The sequence below is a fragment of the Moschus berezovskii genome, chromosome 20, assembly GCF_049115385.1.
Source record: "Moschus berezovskii isolate FMDL1 chromosome 20, NW_MosBer_1.0, whole genome shotgun sequence".
Lineage (NCBI taxonomy): Eukaryota > Metazoa > Chordata > Mammalia > Artiodactyla > Moschidae > Moschus > Moschus berezovskii.
In genome coordinates, this window is record NC_142479.1 from 73477057 (window position 1) to 73499959 (window position 22903).

Below are 22903 nucleotides of genomic sequence, written 5' to 3' on the forward strand. Positions count from 1 at the left end.
TTGTTTCACAGAGAATAGGTAAATATAGAACCCTATTTCTTTAAAAAAATACAATTATATACACACATACAGGAATAATTCTAACAGTAATATATTTTCACAATTAAAATATGTATATTTTGCACAGCTAATTGCTGACAGCTAACACATATAATGGATTTCGCCACTGGAATAAAAATTAGGTTATTTAAGCAGTCTTAAATGAGATAAAAAGTTCTTCAAAGTGAAAGAAACAGTGTGAAGCAACTTTTTTTTAAAGTTAAAGTCTGCTCCATTTTCTCTCACGGGCCTCATTTTCCAAACAGCGATTCGCCTTCAAAAGCAAACTCGGAGCTTTTTTAACTCAAACTCCCGTTGTGTTCTATGCAGCAGTCTCCAAGCGGAAAAGACGCCCTGAGCTCTGCTGGCTTTTACAAGAGACTTCAGCGAGAAAAGAGCAGCTCAGAACAGTGACAGAGAAGGAAAATACAGACTGTGGCAATGTCCAAACCAGTACGAACTCTCCAACGAGTGGATCTGCTGACTGACTTCGAGAACTTGAGCCACACCAACTGACAATCTGAAATGGAGGGTATCTAATTTACCAAGTTTTGACATATATATTGTATTTACTGCCTGTTAAAATTTGCTTTGTGAGAACTGTCCAATTTGTTAATGAGCCTGGCTATAAGGATTCCTTTATAAGTGGGGCTGCTCCATATTATTACACTCACACCAAAGGTGCTTTCTGTGTTTCAGAAGCTCAGCTGCACTTAGCAAAACTATGTCACTGAAACCACGGTAGAACTTTCTTCCAACAGAAAACAAACAGCATCGCTCGCTCGTCAGCTGCTGTCACCGTCACGTTTTACCGAGTCTGAATCCAGAACCACTGGACAGATCAGTGAGGACCGCTGGCAAAGACAGGCACGGGTGAGGGTGTGTCGGGGGAAGGGGACCCCAGCTGCACGCACCACAGAGGACCCTCAGTCAGATCGGGGAACCGGGCCGCAGAGATGCACTATCTGCAAGGTGGGAACATGCGGACGCTGGAGGTCCAGAAATGGGAGAATCAAATAGAGGGACAGAAAACTGGCGAAGGGAGAAAGAAGACAGAAGGTGGCGCTGGTGCCGGGCTGCGGGGCGTGAGGGTGGCGGGCCGCGGGGCGGTGTCCGCAGCCCCGGCGCCCTGCTTTACTGCAGTCTCACTTGGCGGCTGGGCAGGGTTCTTTTTCTTCTTCTTCTTTTTTTAAATTTCCTTCTAGTTGTTTGTTTGCTCCAGTTAACTTGGAAACAGTAACTAGGAGGTTAGCATCTGGATCTTCAAGATGGTTTGATTTTAAAGGGGCCAGCTTTTGCAGAGGAAAGAGGAAGATGGATTTCTAATTTAATGGTTCCTGAGATCACATTCTCTCCAAGGCTTTTTTTCTTTTTTAACATTCTCTCCAACATTTTGACATCAGTTCAGTTCAGTTCAGTTGCTCAGTCGTGTCTCTTTGCAACCCCATGGATTGCAGCACACCAGGCTTCCCTGTCCATCACCAAACTCCTGGAACTCACTCAAACTCATGTCCATTGAGTCGGTGATGCCATCCAACCATCTCATCATCCTCTGTCGTCCCCTTCTCCTCCTGCCTTCAATCTCTCCCAGCATCAGGGTCTTTTCCAATGAGTCAGTTCTTTGCATCAGGTGGTCAAAGTATTGGAGTTTCAGGTTCAGCATCAGTCCTTCCAATGAATATGCAGGACTGGTTTCCTTTAGGATGGACTGGTTGGATCTCCTTGCAGTCCAAGGGACTCTCAAGAGTTCTCCAACACCACAGTTCAAAAGCATCAATTCTTCGACACTCAACTTTCTTTACAGTCCAACTATATATATTTTTGACATATAGTTTCTAGTTTTTTTACCCTTGATAAATAACATCACAATAAACAACCTTGAACGCACATTGTGCACACCTTGGAGTCTTGAAAAATAGACTCCTAGAGGTTGAACAGGAAAATGATTCTCCATCACCCACACGGCTTGACCCTACTGCTGCTGCCTGAGCCACAGTGTTTGTTACAGTCTTCTTGCCTGGAGAATCCCATGGACAGAGGAGCCTGGCCAGCTACAGCTCGCTGGGTGGCAAGAGTCGGACACGACTGAGCACATACCACACACAGCACCAGGGAAGCCATCTGGTCCTGGGTGTTTCCTTGCGAAAAGATGTTTAATCGCTAATTAAATATCCTTATCTATCATAGGACAATGAGGACTTTCTATCTCTTCTTTAGACAGCTTTAGTAATTTGCATCTTCCTAGGAATTTGTCCATCTCACCTAAGTTTTTGTTGTTTGTTGGCACCAAGTTTTTAAAATATCACCTTATAATTATTTCATTTTCTGTAAGATCAATAGCAGTGTCCTCTCCTTTTAAATCCCTAGCTTTGGTCATTTGTTTCTCCCCACTTTATGTATTTTACCCTCAGCAGTCAAGCTAAATTTGTCGGTTTTGTTCGATCTTGTCAAAGAACCCACTTTTGGCTTCATTGACTTTCTCTCTTTTAATGTTCTCTACTTCTTTGCTTTCCATAAATAAATAAATATACTACATACATATGTAAATATCTATGATTGCCTTTATTCTGCTTCCCTGAGCAGAAGCCTACTTTCCCTGGTCTGGTTTCTTAAGACGAAAACTAGGTTACTGATTTGAGAATGCTCCTCTTGGAGATAAATGTTACAAGCTTTTCTCTAAGTACTGTGTTGGCTGCATTCTGTAAACTTAGATATGCCATATTTTCATTTTAACTCAGTTCAAAATAACTTCTAATTTTAAGCAATATCTCCTTTACTCCATGAGTTACTCATAAGTGTCTTATTTAATTTCCAAACATGTGGTATTCTCCCAGATTTCTTATTATTATTTGTTTCTAATTTATTATCATCGGGGTCAAGGAACACATTTTGTATGATTTTTAAGATCTTCTGAGTCCTTTTAAGATTTATTGAGAACCGTTTCATGGCCAAGCATATGGTCTACCCCGGAGAATGTTCCATGAGTGCCTGGAGTTACTGGGTGGAGGGGTTTAAATCACCACCAAGTCTAGATATGCTCTTGAGAGGCCCAGTCCAACAAACCCAGCGCAGCAAAGGATGGAGACTTGACTGAAACGGAAATCCACCCACAGAAGAGACTTCTGCTCTGAAACAAATCAGGTTGGTACTCTGCCAAAACAAAAGAGCTGACATTATCTGGGGAATTCTAACATCACCGAGAGGCACACAGCACACAGCATGAGTCCTTTTGTTTAGTTTCTTCCCTTCATCAGGACTTCTGAGATTCGTCCTCTGTTGCAGCTATCAGCAGTTCATTCCTTTTTATTCCCGAGTCCTATTCCATTGTATACACTGCATCTCGACTGTCCTTTCAACTTTTAAGGAATATTCGGTAGTTCAAGTTTTGGCCTTTTGTGAATAAAGTTGCTGACTTTTGTGTACAAGTCTGTGTCTGGATATGACTTTGATTCTCCTGGTTAAACATACAGGAAGGGAACAGCTGACAGATGGTTGTGTACACTGAACGTTTTTGCACCGGCAGCGTGAAAGTACCACATCTGACCACACCTTTACCTTTACCAGTGTTTGGCACCCTCAGCTAATCTTTACAATTTTAACCTTTTCCAAGAGCATGCAGTGGCATCTTGCTTGGTTTTAGTTCGCATTTCCTTAATGATTGATAATACTGAACAACTCTTTATGTGCCTATTAGTCTTCTCTGAGGTGTCCAAATATTCTGCCTATTTTTAACTGGATTGTTTGCCTTCTTCTTACTGTGTTGTAAGATTTCTTTTATATTTTAGATATGAGTTCTTGGAAATATTTGTGAACCCTTTATTTCCCCATCCTCTGGCTTGCCTGAACTTCCTATTGCTGTTTTTAACGGTGTCTTTCAAAAAACAAAAGTTTTAATGTCATTCTGTCATATGCGAAACGAATCAGCAGTTCAGGGTCAATGCATGTTACAGGATACTCGGGGCTGGTGTGCGGGGATGTCCCAGAGGGAGGATAAAGGGAGGAGGGAGGTGAGAGGGGGGTTCATGAGGGGGAACTCATGTACACCTGGGGCGAATTCATGTCAATGTATGGCAAAACCAACCAATATAATATTGTAAAAAAAAAAAAAAAAAAAAGTTTTTGGTGAATGTAGCAATTTTGACTGAAATTTAATTTCTGGTTTTACTAATAAGCATTGCAGTAAAAATATGTGCTGTCGAGTTTCAGAAATTTATTGGTTTACTGAGTTCTGTAACTGCTCCATTGGAGTAAGAACTTAATATGTCATATTTAAAGAGTGGGAAGTAGAAATATGGAAGTTTTATAAACTGTTATTTAGCTCTCCTATTTGTTTAGGTTTTGCCCCCCTGAGCAGTAAAGAATGGAGAAAAACTTATTAAAGCACCCCGTGACTATGTCAATTTTTTCATGTATTCCTTACACTTTTTCATAAGGACTCTTGGCTTTCTCAAGCAAAAATATATTCCTTTGTCCAGTTTACTGACCTGTGTTGGTGTTAATTTGTATGACAGTATTACATTTTCTTTTATTCTGAATATAAGTGATAAAATATATTTTCTATATATAACTTTTGTGTGACTTTTAGTTGTGTCTTTTATAAATAGCATATACTCATTTAAGTCAGCTAACCAATACCTTCTTTATTAGAAAAATTTAACCTATCATTATTTATTACTACAGTTTAATACTCTGTCTTCTGTGGGACATTTTGTTCTGTTTCTACCTCTATTCCTATGGCAATATCTCAAGTTTTGCTTTCATCTTCTCAAGATTTTTATGAGAATGCAGCATCTTGTTAATTTTGTTAATGCCTGTTTAATGCATCTACAGAGTGTGTTAACCTGCATCCCTCATCTCGCGAATCCTCTGAGTCTCACCTTCTCACGGCAGAGTGCTGGCCACTGTGCTCCCCCATCCCGACCCAGGCTTCGTGAACTTTACTAATGTGACCTGAGGATTCAGATTATCTGTTGGTATTGAATTTATTTTCTATACTAGACACCTTCTGCAGCGAGACCAGCATTCTAAATGACCACTAGAGGTGTGACAACCAGTTGCTTTTGCTTTTATTGTGTTGGATTCCACTGTTCTCGGCTCATCCTTTACTATGATGGTTTCCCTACATGCTGGTGTCTTCTGCTTCATCTCTGAATCGATACAGTTTTTTTCCAGAGAAGAAACAATCGATATACATTATGTGGACTCTTACTAATAAAATGTTTTTCTGTTGATTTTGGAAGTGAGTTCCTTGGTTATGTATAAAATCGGGTCATAGCCTTTCTCCTTCAAAACTCCATTATTTCTCCAATTTCCTTTCCAGTCTCATTCTGCCTAGAAACTTACCGGATTCCCCTTTACCCCTGACGTTCAGTGCTTTTCCGAGGCGTCTGGCTTTAACCGCTCTAATCTTACTGGATGTATGTGCCTCTCCCATACAGGTCATGGGTTCTCATTAAGGCTACTACTTCTCTGAGGTGTTTTTTCCCTGAATTCTACAGTAGACTGTTTTCGACAGAGTGGCTTCATCCTGTGACTGCTGGACACAAACGTCTCTCCTGTTCTACAAAATGTTTTCACAGGTCCCATACTATTTGCTTGTTTCTCTCCTGACCCATTATCAGGCAGTTTGTTAATATTGCATCACCAACCCCCAAAGGTGCATTTATTGAGCCAAAGGTGCCTGCCGTGGTTTTAGCTTTTATCCGAAAGTTGTACTGTCAGCCTTGGCACTTTCAAAAGCCCCTTTTTTAGCCTTCTTCAGGGTATACTCAAAACTTCTTGCCAGGGGCCCCTTCCTTCAATATTCTCTGTATTCCTTTAAATGTTAAGCTGATCAAAGAGTTCCCTGTGAGCTCCACTGCACATCTGAGCAGATATGCCTCCTCCGGGCCTGGCCTCTGATCCCAGCAGGGAGCTGGGAAGAGACACACGTCCAGGAGCGGGCAACGAACGGGCCCTCCTTCCAGCCGCAAACTCTACCAGGAGTCTGGCTTTCGCCCAAGGCAGTGAGCGGGGGGTCTCAAGCCGTGCTCTCAGGACCCAGGTCCACACAATCCGAATCAAGGAAATAATAAGGAAGCATAGCTCCAGTTCTGTAAGCCCCACAGGCTCTGCCCATGACCTTCCACAGGGACGTTTCTACCACCTGTGAGTGCCCGGGCCTCCTGAGGAAGAAAACGGCAGCTGAATATGAAATCACAAACAAGCACTGTGACACCCTAACAATTAAGAAAACCTGAAGATCAACTACATGCTCTTGAACAGGGGAGCTGATAGATGAAAATGGTACATTCGTATGATAAAACGCATACAACGTTAAGAGCATTGCACTAAATCCACAGAGAGGCCACAGCGATATAAAATCCAGTGTCAAAGTGCAAAGACTGAGACATAAAACCTGCAGTCTTTAACTTTTCGAGAATGGAATCATAGAAATTACGCATACATGTATGTATGTAAGACACACGCATGTGATACTTGCAGACATTACGTGTGCATATGAAAGCACAAAGACACTGAAATGACACACGCGACACGAAAGACAGGATGAGCGCTCCTCAAAAGAGCCGGAGAAGCGAGAAGGCAGGATGGTGCGATAGACCTGAAACGCAAAGCAAAATGAAACGGCATCTGTAACATTTTATTTAAATAAACCGTGTTGACAATTGTTGATTCTTCATGATGGGTGCCCAGGTGTCTGTTTCCTTTATTCTATACATTTTAAATTTTTTCTCAAAACTATACAACATACCGCTCACGTAAGAACCGGAGACAGCCTCTGCCGTCCTGAAATGCCACTTAAAAATAACTTGCCGTCACTGATCAATGCAACACTACCTATGGTGCATGAACAGACTCAGAGGAGGGTGACTTGAGGCCTTGCTCTGGAGAAACTGACCGGTCATGGGGTTTTACCTGTAAGCTGACCCGTGTCCCAAAGCCTGGCCACGACCGCGTCTATGGACAGGTCTTTGAATGCTTCCTGGCGCTGCTTTCAAGAGGAGCTGGGGTGCTGAGCGGGGGAGGGGGACCCCCAGCCCCATCCCACTGTGCCCCGTCCACTCCCCACCGCCAGCAGCAGCCGAGCGGAGTCCCTCCCACGGCCCAGGAAGGCCACCCCGGGGGGACAGCAGCGGGGCCCACCAGCCGAGCCCTCCTCCGGGGCGCTTGTCTTGGCCAAGAGGAGCTGCCTGTCCTTCCGGGGCTCTGCAGGTGGGGGGGTGTCCACCTCGGCCCTCACCTGAAGCCCTGACCCCGGAACAGTGGGCTAACCCTGGCAGAGCCTTCTGAGCTGGCACACATGCTGCTGCCCATGGGAGGCCACTCACCTGCTCCTTCATCTCCGCATAGACCTTCTCCGAGTTCAGCTCCACCTGCCGCTTGAACTCCTCCAGCGCTGCATCCGCCTGCTGTGCCTGGAGCCTCTGCCCCTCGCTCACCCGGGTCAGCTGCTCCTCCTTCTCCCTGGGAAGGCCACACGGGCCGCAGAGTTAACGCATAACGAAAGAACAGGGTTTGGTCAAAGAACAAGCTTTCACCCTCTCTAAAGTACAGACCAGATTTCTATCTGAAGTATCCAAATGCTATAAAACCTCTCTTCAAAAGATGACAGTAACACGATTTGTCTCAGGAAAGAAGGATATAAGCACATAATGTGTGTTCTGATAAGGACACACCGGCTTCGAACAACTTCCCTAGAACAAGACTGTTTATCACCATGGACCTCCAGCACCCGATGGATGGAGCAGTGAGGCGTGGCCCATCCACACAGCGGGATAGTATTCAACCTCAAAAAGACATGAAGCTCTGACACACCTGCAACATGGACAGATCTCAAAACACCACAACAGTACAGGAGCCAGACTCAAGGTCACAAGATTACGTATCTATGATTCTATCGATGAGAAACATCCAGAACAGACAAACCCATAGAGACAGAGAAAGCAGGTCAGTGGTCACCACGGGCTGGGGGGCGGGCGGTGGGCAGCGACTGCTCACTCACAGGGGGCTGGGGTGACAAACGTGCTGGACTAGGTAGCAATGTGGCACATCGTCGCGGATATACTAAAATCTGCTAAACCGTACCCTTTGAAAGGATGACTCTTACAACGTGTGAATAATATCTCGGTTAAAAAAGCACAAGGTACCACAGAAGCACCTCTAACACGCACGTCCGGCAGAAGCTGGCCTGCAGAGTGACAGGGGCGGGGGAGCGCCATGCCAGCCTGACACAACCTCCTGCCCGCAGTGGACTCGCCTAAGAGAACCGTAACTGTCACGTTTCTTCGTACCTTGAACTAAAATGAAATAGTCAGGAGGGTCCACCAGCAGAAGAGGAATCTCTGCATGCTGACAGAAGAAAAAGTAAGACTTCAGGGTATAAACATGTGGATGTTAATACTGGCCACTGCTGAGCTCTGACTGGGCGCCGGGCGCTGTGTGAACGATTTTAACGCGTCTCCTCTCCTTCATTCTCACGGCCAGCTTGTGTAAGGCCATTTCCATACCCCTAACTTTGCAGAACAGGAAACTGGGGCCGAGAGACTGTCCCCGAGGCCCCACATCGCTGACGGGCCAAGTGGGACCTGCGCCCGGCGCCCCCTGTGGAGCCCGCGCTCTGCCCTCTGTGGCTTTCCTGGTGTCCCTGAAGCCACTTCCTATGCTCAGAACGTGCCCCACAATGAGACAAGTGCCTCATAAAAGAACCCCTACTGGGCCCCATGGCCTGGAAGCAGCTGGCCACTGTGGTGGACAGCTGTCACGAGTGCTGGATGGGCTCTGCTCTGGCCGGTAGGCCCAGCTGACTGGGAGTGGTGGTCCAGAGGCTCCATTCAGACGACTGTGAGGTGGGTGCTGAGGCCGGGGCTGCAGCTGATGACAACGGTCCCCACGAGGTCAGGAAGCACAGGAGCTACTCCTCTGCCATGCCCCCCGGACTAACTCATCCCATGCTCGCCACGCTTGAGGACCATTCAACAGACTACAAGTTTCAAAGGGCCACATTTGCACGCTCAGTCTGTTTCGTAATAGAAAAGAAAGTACAGCGGACAATATTTGAAAACGTTTGTTGTTGTTCAGTCGCTAAGTCCTGTTCGACTCTTTGCGACCCCATGGACTGCAGCACACCAGGCCTCCCTGTCCTTCACCAGCTCCTGGAGCTCGCTCAAACTCTTGTCCATTGAGTCGGTGATGCCATCCAACCACCTCATCCTCTGTTGTCCCCTTCTCCTCCCGCCTTCAATTTTTCCCAGCATCAGGGTCTTTTCCAATAAGTCAGCTCTTCGCATCAGGTGGCCAAAGTACTGGAGCTTCAATAACAGTCCTTTCAATGAATATTCAGGACTGATTTCCTTTAGGATGGACTGGTTTGATCTCCTTGCAGTCTAAGGAACTCTCAAGAGTCTTCTCCAACACCACACTTCAAAAGCATCAATTCTTTGGCACTCAGCCTTCTATATGGTCCAACTCTCACATCCATACATGACCACTAGAAAAATTGTAATTTTGACTGTGTGGACTTTGTTGGCAAAGTGATGTCTTTGTTTTTTAATATGCTGTCTAGGTTTGTTAAGCTATTCTTCCAAGGAGCAAGTGTCTTTTAATTTTGTGGCTGTAGTCACTATCCACATTGATTTTGGAGCCCAAGAAAATGAAACATGATGCTATTTCCATATTTTCCCCACCTATTTGCCATGAAGTGATGGGACCAGATGCAATGATCTTAGTTTTCACAATGCTGAGTTTTAGGCCAGCTTTTTCACTCTCCTCTTTCACCTTTATCAAGAGGCACTTTAGTTCCTCTCCACTTTGAAAACTTAAAAAATTTATAAACCATATAGTTTAAAATTATGCACCAATAACTAGCCAGGAGAAAATTCTAACACATTTTATAAAAATATATGATATATGGCTGAAATATCAACTTTTTTCTGTAAATGCTGAAAGTCAGTTGTTTTACATTTTTTGTCCAATAACTCACCTGAGCTACTGTTACTATAAATACTTTCAATTTAATAGGACAAATATTTTCTCTATTTTATCTCATTCTTAACTACCAAATTTATTTCATTTACTTTATAATTTACTACAAAAATCAAAGTCCAAAGTTTTATTCATACCAGTTACACACTGAGACCATAATAAAAATGCTATTTGTCCAAATATAACCTAGTGCCCGAGGCACACTGCTTCCAATTGGTCATCTCCAGCCCGGCGTCTGATGGACCTGATGGCAGCACAACAGTATGCTGTCACCCTTCTGTGGACATTCTGCAAAAACATGCAAAACCCATCCCTCGGCCAGATCCTGTGCGTGATAATGAAGAAACACAAGATGCTGTGCTGAAAACCAGATCGGAAGAAAAAAGTGAACACTCAGTGCCAGGACCCACGACAGAACAACTTAGTAAAATGTCCTTCAATACTAAGCGTCACTGGAATCCTCGTGGACAGAATCACAGACCTTGATGAAACGGAATCCTCCAAAAGACAGATGATGTTGAGGTTTTCAGGATCAAAGAGGAACGTTATCCCGCATCCCATTTGCCATTTGAGAAAATACAATCTGGCATATTCACTGATACGTTATTTGTTACTGCTGCTGTTTAGTCACTAAGTCATTTCTGACTCTTGTGAACCCGTGGACTGTAGCACACCAGGCTCCTCTGTCCATGGGATTCCCCAGGCCAAAATACTGGAGTGTGTTGCCATTTCCTCCTCCAAGAGCTCTCCCCAACCCAGGGATTGAACCTGTGTCTCCTGAGCATCTCCTGCATTGGCAGGTGGATTCTTTACCACTGAGCTGCCAGGTAAGACCTGTATGTTCAGTTCAGTCGCTCAGTCGTGTCCGACTCTTTGTGACCACATCGACTGCAGTACGCCGGGCTTCCCTGTCCTTCACCAGTCCTGGAGCTCGCTCGAACTCACGTCCACAGAGTCGGCGACGCCACCCAGCCATCTCACCCTCTGTCGTCCCCTTCTCCTCCCGCCCCCAACCTTTCCGGGCTTCCCTGTCCTTCACCAGTCCTGGAGCTCGCTCAAACCCAGGTCCATCGAGTCGGCGACGCCACCCAACCATCTCATCCTCTGTCATCCCCTTCTCCTCCCGCCCCCAACCTTTCCGGGCTTCCCTGTCCTTCACCAACCCTGGAGCTCGCTCAAACCCAGGTCCATCGAGTCGGCGATGCCACCCAACCATCTCATCCTCTGTCGTCCCCTTCTCCTCCCGCCCCCAACCTTTCCCAGCATCAGGGTCTTTTCCAATGACTCGACTCTTCGCATCAGGTGGCCAAAGGATTGCAGCTTTCAGCTTCGGCATCAGTCCTTCCAATGAATATTCAGGGTTGATTTCCCTTAGGATTGACTGGTTGGATCTCCTCACAGTCCAGGGGACTCTCAAGAATCTTCTCCAACACCACAGTTCAAAAGCATCAATTCTTTGGCAATCAGCTTTCTTTACAGTCCAACTCTCACATCCACACATGGCTACTGGAAAAACCATAGCCTTGACTAGACTTGCATAGTAACATTAATAATAATAAATGTCTTTTCTCATATTAAAAAGTATTTACAGAGAGCAAATATTGTTTTATATTAAAATATTGCTTTCCATTTAATATTAAATAGAAGACACAAGAAAATGAGTGAAGGCTCTCAATTCATTTTTAGTCCCACCTCACCTACAAAGCTAATTTAATGGTGAAGCTAAACACCCAGAAGGCACCACTCAATAAGTCAGTATTTCTGCCCAGTTAAACCATGCAAACACACTGAGCTCCATTCATACTTCGAAATCTTCTGTCTTAACATAAAATATCTGTCTTATTTAAATAAAAAGACGATATTCATTTTAATGAGGTGTCATTTTAATTTCCATCAAAGTAATGAAATAGAAGTGAAATTTTTCAACACTTGAAAAAGAGAAGGGTCCGCTCCTCAATAATGTAAGAACAGTATTTCCTTTTACCATGATTCCAAATAATGTGCCCTGTAAGAAGCAAAAAAAAAGTGACTTTGAAGATTATTTTTTTCAGCGGAACTAGCTGTGGAGCTGAGTGTAAACGCATCACGCAAATGCCTTAAAGATGTGCCTCCGTGAAGATAAAAAGGTGGGAAGAAAATTTCCTTTTTAACTCTGATTTATTTATAAAAAACAGTAAATTTTCCTCGTCTGCGTATATAAAGCATAAAGAAGAAAGAAGCTGCATTCTTATACAACCACAAGCCAGTTCAGATTAAAGGATGTTCTGAAGCCCATGATTACACCAAACAGGCAATAAAATGGTGGAGACTAATGGACTACAATTTACTATTTCTTGAGCTTTGAAAGCTACATTTATACGTTCAGGCCAACCTTAATTTGAAAATCTTCCCTTTGCACATTTCTGTACCAGCACTTTTGATAATGATGGCAGAGACCCAACATACATTCACAGGCTTCACATTACAGTAGACTTCATCTGCTGCCAGCTTGGCCTCTCCATTGGAGGCCCCAAGGAAAACAAAACAGAACAAAACACTTGCAACAGGCCTGGAAACCATAGAGGAGTCTCCACTCCCTCGCCAGCTAGGGTGAAAAACAAGGCTTCAGGCAGCTATATCCTCTAGACTCACGGCTGCTACTGGCACTTAAGCTGCTGATAGTGAGTCAGTCAGAAACTATGACGTTCAAGGCACTCAAAATAATACCTTTCACCAACCATGAGCAATAAATAGACTTCTTTTGCCTCTTCTTCGCGTGACTAAGACCAATGGTCTCTGCTAAATTCTTGTTAAAAATGATAAATGCTGTGGACACATCTAAACATTTGAGACTTCAAGGGTTAGGCACGAACACCAGTGAAATGGAAATTAACAGTGGTCTTAATATTGAAAAGCTGACATACTCCTCAAACTGATCTACAGATTCAACCCAACCCGTCAGAATCCCAGATGATCTTTTGCTGAAATTAATAAGTTGTTCCTAAAATTCATACGGAAATACAAAGGACTCAGAATAGGCAAAACTATTTTGAAAAAGAACAAAGTTGGAGGACTCGCATGTCTATATTTATAACAATCACTTTGCTGTACACCAGAAGCTAACACAACACACTTCAATAAAAAATAATGTAAAATAACAAATAAGTAAATAAAAATAGGTGAAGAATCTTCATAGGTATTTCTCCAAAGATGTATAATTAGCCAAAAAACACATGAACGGACTCTCAATATCTCAAAAAATTAAAAAGGAACTGCAAATTAAAGTCACCATGAGGAGCCATTAAACCACTTCCAGGACAGCTGTACTCAAAAGACAGAGAGTAACAAGTGTTATTGTTTTGTTCTCCATTTACCCTGCTTGGATTTTACTGAGCTTCTTCAATTAGCATAACTTTGTCTTCCATGAAACTGGAAAATTTGGGGCCACGATTTTTTCAAATAATTTTCTGCTCTATTACTCTCTTGCCTCTGCTTCTGTGACTCAAATGAAACACATTTTATACATCGGGATCACCCTGCAAGTGTCTGCAGCTTCTATTTTTTTCCATACATTTTCTCATTGTCCTCAGATTGACTTATTTCTATTGACTTATCTTCATGCTCTTTTTGTAATCTTCATTCTGCTGTTATATTCAGGCTATGTTTTAAACCTCAAATGTTGTATTTTCCACTGTTTTCCTGTTGAAAGTTCTTAGCTTTTCATTCATTACTACCAATTTTTCTTGAAGTTCCTGTGCATAGCTACTTTAAATTTTGATCTGCTGATTCTAGTATCTAATTCATCCTGGGGTGGTCTCCGTTGATTGCATTTTCTGTTGAGGATAAAAAGGTCATGTTATCCTAATTGAAAGTAAGTAGGTCATGTGTTATCCTGATTGTGTGTCGTCATTTGAGCTTCTATCTTTATGAGTGACGCAGAGTGGACAGTCTGGATTCTGTTCTTTCCTCTGAAGAGTATGGAATGATCATTTTCATTATTTGTTTACAGCAGGCAGTTAACTTGGCTGAATTCAAACTACAAACCTTGTCTCCCATGTAAGGAGCAGAAGCTCATCTATAAATCCACTCTGTTAGCCTGACTTGGGCTTTGGGAGTCTTGAGGGTCGGGCAGAAATACGCACCAAGGAAGTGGGCTCCCTTGTTTCTCGGTGTCTCCATCTCACTTCGCCAGTGGCTACAACTGCCCATTCTTTCTTCTGGCTCTTCAAGCAGCAAGACGACAGGTATGTACCTGCGCTCCAGCTGCTGCACGTGGCGTCCACACCGGCCACTGCTGTACAAACGGGAAGCCCACCTTCCCTTCTTCCAGGGGGGCCCTGCCTCCCAGGGCTCCTGCGTATTCGCCCCCTGGGTCTCAATGCCATGTCCGAACAGGGAGCTGCATTTTATATCTGAATAGAGTTTATGCCTGTGGGGGGATCAGTTTTACAGGAGCTTCCCTGGCCATCTCGTCTTCGTCGTTTTGACTGGCTGGCAGATCACTAGTCATCCTTTAGGGGCTCAGCTGTTAACTCTTCAGATAGAATTGCTAGCTGCTTCTTACTTTCATCCTTCTTAGCTCTTTTTATATACCGCTACTATAGCATTCCATATAAACTATTAGCTTCCCAGGTGGCGCAGTGCTGAAGAATGCACGGGCCAATGCAGGAGGTGCAGGAGACTAGGGCTCAATCCCTGGGTTGGGAAGATCCCCTGGAGGAGGCGTGGCAACTCACTCCAGTAGTCTTGCCTGGAAAATCCTAGGTACAGAGAAGCCTGGTGGGCTACATCCTTAGGGTTGCAAGAGATGGACACTCACTCCTCGGCAAATAAAAAAATGACTGAAATTTTTATGGTGAAATAAGAAAACTCTGGGAAAATGATCCTTCAGAATAGAACAGCTTCAGTGTACAGTGAAGAAAAGTTCCTCTAAAATCTTTCAACTTTCACTTTAAACTTCAAATAAATCTCAAATCTAATGTTGCCTCCTTTCATGTTTCCTATATGTAAGGAAGTACTGATTAAAAGTTCTACATATAAATTATGCATAATATATGCAAAGCTACATACGTGACTATCAATTCATCCTATTTTATAGGCAGTAATATACCAGCAAATAACAAGGAAACACATGTTCCTCCTATGAAATGACAAAGTCTAAACATTGTGAAGTCAGTGCAGGACCACTTCTTGTTACTATGGAGAGGAAAAAGGCAGTGTGAAGTCATTCAAGCAGAATGATAAGTAAACCAAAGCCAGATCAAAGGAATAAAGAAGAAAGGCTGAAATGTGAGGCTGAAATATTTATTTCCTTCAAAACACCATGCATGCCTTGTCCCTGGGCAGTTCAACATTTCAAAGTAGCTGGAAAAGATTCTCACTCACGTTCATCACTGTGCACAGCAGACGAAATGTTAAGTAGGCAAATCTCTATTTACCAAATATAAATGTGACATTTATCGCGGAGAGAAAACTTTCTGCCTATCATAAATAATTTCTAAATTTTGTGAAATGTATTTCAAAGCCACAGTAGATATTTTCTAGTACTTTACTGAATGATGTTGCTACAGACTATAACATTTTATCATGTAACCATAATTCTTAATGGTTTTGCAAATGATGAAAGAATGAACATCCAGTGATTTCTATGCTCATTACATTTACGGCAGTTCATACATTATTTCATTACATAACTATAAAAATTATTTTTTTCACAAAAGAAAACAATGACAGTTAGAAGAGTGAAGTGATTTACCCAAGTTTACATACTAAATGGCAAAATGAGAAGTTAAAACAGCCCATCTGACTTCAAAGTTGTTCTATTACTTTAAATCTGTGTGTGTGTATATATATATAAAACACATATATTTAACTAAATCACTGTTCAATATTAATTAACTAGGCCCTTACTATAATTCATCCTTATATAACATTAATATTTGTGTAACAAATAACTTTTACAACATTTGAAAGCTAAAATGTCCATCAAGCATTTACCTGACACTATATGCCGAGATGTGAGCTTGGTGTTAGAAATACGAAAATAATCAAGACATTGTCCCTGCTTCCAAAATGGGAAGAAAGACACTCTATACTGTTGTCAGTGTGATAAACCTGCACGAGATATGAACGCAACCTAACGAGCAAAGAGCAGAGGACCTCACTGCACTGAGAGTAAAACAGGAAAGCTTTATAAGTGGCACATCACTTGGGTAAGAGCACCACTAAGAATGTTTAAGAGGGATTACGTGTGTGTGTGTGTGTGTGTACACATGTTGTTGCTTAGTCGCTGAGTCGCTGACTCTTTGCGACCCCATGGGCTGTAGCCCGTCAGGCTCCTCTGTCCATGGGGATTCTCCAGGCAGGAACACTGGACTAGGTTGCCATTTCCTTCTCCAGGGCATCTTTCCAACCCAGGGAACAAACCTGTGTCTCCTGCACTCGCAGGCAGATCCTTTACATCCATATTATAAGTTAACTGAATATATATAAATTGTACATGCGTTTGTAAAATACATATTTGCATTTTATATTTATAAATTATCTTCCCCTCCTTACCATCATACTTCCATGAAAAAAGTAAACCTTCATCAGGTTTTTCTTTCAAGAGGAAGACGACAGGTAGGGCAAACAATTTCTAAAGATAGGATTAAAGTCTTCTTTGAGATAAAATAACACGTAGAACTATTTTTACTGATTATAAAACACTCTCTTGACAGGGTGTAAAAGTATGTTACTTGGGTCTGTGCTAGTTTTAAGATACCCATCTGTTTGTAAACGTACATCAGGCCTCCCTGACCATGTCCTCCCCCGCACACTAAACTTCTCCAAGGACCCTAGTGCCCGGCTTCCACGTGCAGGCGCCTGCTTGCCCGCCACCGTGTGGTGGCCACCCGTCCATGGACACTGAGGTGTTAACACCCATTCTGTGCGGGCTCCTGCAAAGACGCTGAGACCACGGGGTGAACCACAACCAACTCCTGGGCGACAGAAGCTTCCAGTCTAGCAGGGGAAAGACTGAATTAATGCACTGCTATTGGCGAACATTCAATGAAATGAACAAAGGAGAAATACAGGATATTAAGGGTTTGTACAAAGAGGGGAAAATAAACCTCACCTAGGAATTAGGATTGGAGAAGGCAATGGCACCCCACTCCAGTACTCTTGCCTGGAGAATCCCATGGACGGAGGAGCCTGGTAGGCTACAGTCCATGGGGTCGCTACAAGTTGGACACGACTGAGTGACTTCACTTTCACTTTTCACTTTCATGCATTGGAGAAGGAAATGGCAACCCACTCCAGTGTTCTTGCCTGGAGAATCCCAGGGACAGGGGAGCCTGGTGGGCTGCCGTCTATGGGGTCACACAGAGTTGGACACGACTGAAGCAACTCAGCAGCAGTAGCAGCAGCAGGAATTAGGATATAAGAAAGTGAGGTCAAGTCCACTGAAGGGTGAGAAGGACTGGAGAATAAGGATAAGGACATTCCAGAATAAAGGACAGGTGGAGAAGCTGCGAAAGGGAAGGAAAGACTGCTGCTAATTCCTGGAAGAGAACAGGAGTCAACCAGACAGACAACAGAGAAAGGGGTTTGTGACGACGCTGAGAACCACCTCCACACGCCGCAGTTCTGGACAGAGAATCTCTACAGCTGTACAGAAAAACTACAACGTTTGACAACTACAATGGATGAGACTACAGGCAGTTTCCGTTCCGTTCCGTCCCGTCGCTCAGTCGTGTCCGACTCTTTGCGACCCCGTGGACTGTAGCCTACCAGGCTTCTCTGTCCATGGGATTCTCCAGGCAAGAATACTGGAGTGGGTTACCGTTTCCTTCTCCAGGGGAACTTCCTGACCCAGGGATCGAACCCGGGTCTCCCGCATTGGAGGCAGACGCATTAACCTCTGAGCCACCAGGGAAGCTGGAAACCGGCCAAAACAAAGCACAGAAAGGAAGGCAGAGTAGTGAAAAGGAAGGGAAGCATGAGTACCCTACCACACGCACACCTGGAGTCTCTACAGGAGAACACCAGAGAGAGGCGGGGTGGGAGAATGTCTGAAGAAACAGGTGCCAAAACCTTTACAACTTTAGCTAAAATTAAAAACTTACAGATCTAACATGACCTAACTGACACTTACGGAACATTCCATCCAACCACAGCAGAAACAGGTTACTTTCAAGAGTAGAATACTTGGCAAAAATAGACTATATCTGGGAACATAAAACAATTCTCAAACATTTCAAAAAGAGTCAAGTCATGCAATGCATACTCTCTGATCACAGTGGAATTAAACTGAAAAGCTATATAAGAAAGATTTCTATGAAACCCCCAAATAATTGAAAACTAAATAACATTCTTCTAGCAAATGTATGGGTCAAAAAAAGAAACAAAATGAGAAGTTATAAAACAGTTTGAACTTAATGAAAACAAACAAAAAACATATCAAAATTAAAAAGATGCTTCTGATGCTGAAGATGAAGTTCCAATACTCAGGCCACCTGATGCGAACAGCTGACTCACTGGAAAAGACCCTGATGCTGGGAAAGATTGATGGGAGGAGAAGAGGGAGACAAAGGATGAGGTGGTTGGATGGCATCAGCGACTCAATGGACATGAGTTTGGGCAAACTCCAGGAGATGGTGAAGGACGGGGAGGCCTGGTGTGCTGCAGTCCACGGGGCTGCAGAGAGTCGGATACAACTGAGCAACTGAACAATCAACAAAAACCTTGAAGGAAGTTTTATAGAAATTAAATACCTATATAGAAATTAAATTTATAGAATTATAAATATATTATAGAATTTTAAATATAAATTATATTTTATATTTTTATATTATATTATATAATAATAAATTTATAGAAATTAAATACCTATATAAAAAAATTTAAACATACAGATTTCAAATCAATGGCATCAGCTTTCACCATAATGAATTAGAAAAAGAATAGTAAATCAAACATAAAGTAAGTGGGAGAAAGAAAAAAATAATCAGAACAGAAATCAATAAAATAGGAAGAGAAAACATTAGACAAAAATCAGTGTAACAAAAATCTGGCTCTCTGAGAAGATTAATAAAATTCCTAAAACTGTAGTCAGACTGATCTGGAAAAAGAAACAATACAAATTAACAATATTATGAAAGAAAGGTGATGAATGAAGATCACTACAGATTGCATGTTTATTAAAAGGAAAAGAAGGCAATTTTATGAAATAAAGAGAAAAAATTTCAATTCATACTTCCCAGCATACGCAAAATGAAAAACTATAAAACTTCCAAAAGAAAACAGGAGAAAACCTTTGTGTCTTGAGGTAGGGAAAGATTTCTTAGCTATGACACACTAAAAGCACAATCCATAAAAGGATAAATAAACTGAATTTCATTAAAATTTAAAACACCTGTTCTTTGGAAGCAACTATTAAAACAATGAAAAGAAAAGCCGCACATTGGAAGAAAATATTCACAAACCATCTAGCTGTCAAAAGACTTGTATCCAATATGAACAAAAGATTCTCCAAACTCAATAACAAGAAAATAATCAATCCAGTTAAAAAACAGGTTAAAGATTTGAACAGACACCAAAGTACACAACAAAAAGACACAAAAAGTTTTTTCAACATTAGTCTCCAGGGAAATGCAAACTGAAACCACAATTACCTACTTGTACATACCTGCTGGAACTGTGAAAGTGGAAACAATGGTCACACTGCGTTTTGACAAGAATCCGGAGAACCTAGAGGTCTTAAACGAGCCGGGGGTGTGAAACAGCACAGCCACTCTGGAGAACAGTGTGGCAGCTTCTCAAGGAGGCAAACGTACACCTCCCACCTCCCTGATCTAGGCATGTGACTTACAGGTTTTTATCCAAGAGAACAAAATGCAGATGTCTATACAAAGGCCTGGACACCAATGTTCATAGACTTTACCTATGGCTTTAGAGTCTTTATCACAGGCTTTATCTGCAATGGCCCCAAGGGTGAAAACAGTGTAAATGTCCATCAGCAGATACACAGATCAACAAATTATGGTGTATCAATATAATGGAGTATTACTCAAAAGTATGAAAGAAAGAACTGCTGATATACAGTGCAACATGGGTTGACCTCATCATCATTAAGTCAAGGGAAAGGGGTAGGCCCAAAGAGTAAACAAACAATGTGCTTCCATTTACTTAAAATTCTAGAAATTAAACTACAGTGACAGTGACAGAAAGGAGACTCAGGGCTGCCGGCACGCGGCGAGGCAGGAGTGTGGGCAGCAGAGACGTGGGGGTGATTCTGTGCTCATGCCGACATCTTTCTGTGTTGGCAGCTTCACAAGTGAACACGCCTCAAAACATGAATCTGGACACTACATGAAATTACTGTTTCAATTATAACTCAATAAGCCTGTTAAAACGGCCCTTACACATATGAAAATATGTTTACTCTCACTTAGAGAAAGCAAACTAAGACAATATTGAGAAACTGCTTATCACCAACAGAACTTCAAAAAACTTAGAACAACACATTCTACTTGGAAGACTGTAAGTCAAAAGTCATTCTAATACGCAGCCAGCAGACGTTGAATCAGTGCGAACTCTATGAAGGGGACTTTAGCAATACTCAACAAAGCTACAAACATGTTTGTCTTTTCACCCAGCATTCTCATTTCTAAGGTTACCCTGAATATAAATGTCAAAGAATATAAAAATATATATCTACTCGGTTATTCTTTTCAGCATCATTCGTCATTGAGAATACTGGATACGATCTCCAGGTCCACAGGCAGGACAGCAGTTGCATAAACTAAGCTTCATCTGCACACTGGTATACTGTGCTGATGTAGAAGCAGTGACTGAGTTCCAGTTTTTAATAAAGGGAAAAAGGAAAGTGTACGAATGAAGAGAAAATCGTGAGATAAACACATAAGAGCTCATTTGTGCAAAACACACACAGAGGCTCAGCCAGAGACGGAGGAGGCTGACCATCTGCAGGGGCGCTGGGGGCAGAGCAGAGGTGGGGGACGCAGCTCTGCAGTCACGCCTTGCAGTTCAGGGCTGACTCTTAAAACCATGCTCGTGCTCCACTGCCTAAAAAGGAAAGGATAAAACAGGACGGAGGAGGGAAATTCTAAGGTGAATCACCACCATGAAAGCCTGGTCACACTTCCGATGGTCGGTAACGTGACCACGCAGAGAGAGGAGGAGCGGCCAGGGTAACTTCTGAAGACGGCACTCGGGCCACACGACCCAGGACAAGAGAGCGCGGAGGAGAATTAAACACGGCTTTGGGGTTCTTCTTCCCAGAGGTATGGGTGATCGATTCAAAAACCACTTCCTGGAATTCAAGCTTTGAGCTAACAACTTTACATACACCGGAAGTCAGGTTTCGCTCTGTCAGAGAAGGGAACGGCACACAAGGAGATGCTAACCTGTGGCATCCCCCTGGAACTGGAATTAGTGTGAATTCATGATGCGTATCGGAGAAGGCAATGGCAAGCCACTCCAGTACTCTTGCCTAGAAAATCCCATGGACAGAGGAGCCTGGTAGGCTGCAGTCCATGGGGTCGCTACGAGTCAGACATGACTGAGCGACTTCACTTTCACTTTTCACTTTCACACATTGGAGAAGGAAATGGCAACCCACTCCAGTGTTCTTGCCTGGAGAGTCCCAGGGACGGGGGAGCCTGGAGGGCTGCCGTCTATGGGGTCACACAGAGTCGGACACGACTGAAGTGACTCAGCAGCAGCAGCAGCAGCATGATGCGTATATATTTAGCTAAATATAGAAGCAGAGGTAGGTATGTGTGTTGGTATATGTCTGTGAATAGAAACACACACATCCATGCGTGTGGATGCACGCATTCTTGTTTCCCATCTCTGCCTGCTGAGAGGGGATAAAGGTCATTTATTTGGAAAGCGGAAAACACACCATTAGGTAATTTCTGTCTAATAAGTCATATTGAAGATCAAGAACTAATTATACTTGTAAATGAATCACAAGGAAAACAGGACATATAAACCTTTGTAGGATACAATCTCAGCATTTCTTAAAACAATTTAGAGCCTTAAAAGCAGAAGTCTGAAAAAGAAAAGTGTGTGAAATCTTTTTTGGAATTACAATGTTCTATGTTAAAGCACATACAGTGGGAGTCAGAATATGGGACTAATCTGAGATTCCACTACTCGGTTACGACTATCAAAAGTCTATTTGCATAGGGAACAGACAATTCTCCTTGAAGAGAATTCCTCCTAATGAAAATCAGGTATCATTTCAAGGAGGTAACAGCCTTTAAAAGATGTGATAAAAGCATAAAATGTGAACAAGAAAGGCGTGATTATCTCTAGAGGGAAAGAGAGAAACTCACACCGACGACATTTTTTTCCTTTAATCACAAGATGCCACTTTTTGCTGAAAGTGCCCCTGTGGGCCGCATGCATTACACTGTCCTCTGGCCCCGCCGCCCCCAAGTGGCCCAGAGTGTGAGCGCCTCAGTCAGCTCCTCCTGGGCGAGAAGAGGGCTGAGCCAGGCCCGCTACACTGCTTCCCCTCCTTGAAATTTCTCAGGAAATGGCAGATAATAACAAACAACCACACAAAGTTCTTCTGAGGCTACATTAAGGGAATGTGTTTTAAAATCATTTGTTGAGCATAAAACATTAAACAAAGTATTGCTATATTGTATTAGCATCAATTCCTCGTCACGATCACATTTATTTCACCACATCCCATTGCTAAAATCAATCTTGATTACGGTAAAACTCAAGAAGCCAAAAAGTACGAGTTTTGCAAACTTAGTTCCTGAAGAAATCATCCGAAAGCCTAAAGATCTCATGTTCCAAATTAAACCTATTGTGTGAAACAGTGTCACAACTGTCTCTGCCGGGGAGGCCTCCTGACGGTCACATTAGACAGACACTCTCG

At 42.9% G+C, this 22903-nt stretch overlaps 1 protein-coding gene across 9 annotated transcripts in view; it reads right to left on the reverse strand.

Annotated features, from left to right (window-relative positions):
* Positions 1-22903, reverse strand: part of CEP112 (centrosomal protein 112) — a 323150-nt gene that overhangs the window by 188181 nt on the left and 112066 nt on the right. For all 9 annotated transcript variants that reach the window (XM_055408770.2, XM_088829417.1, XM_055408774.2 and 6 more), the window contains one exon: positions 7368-7503. In XM_055408770.2, the coding sequence (XP_055264745.2) occupies positions 7368-7503 (136 nt within the window). The remainder of the gene's footprint in view (positions 1-7367; positions 7504-22903) is intronic.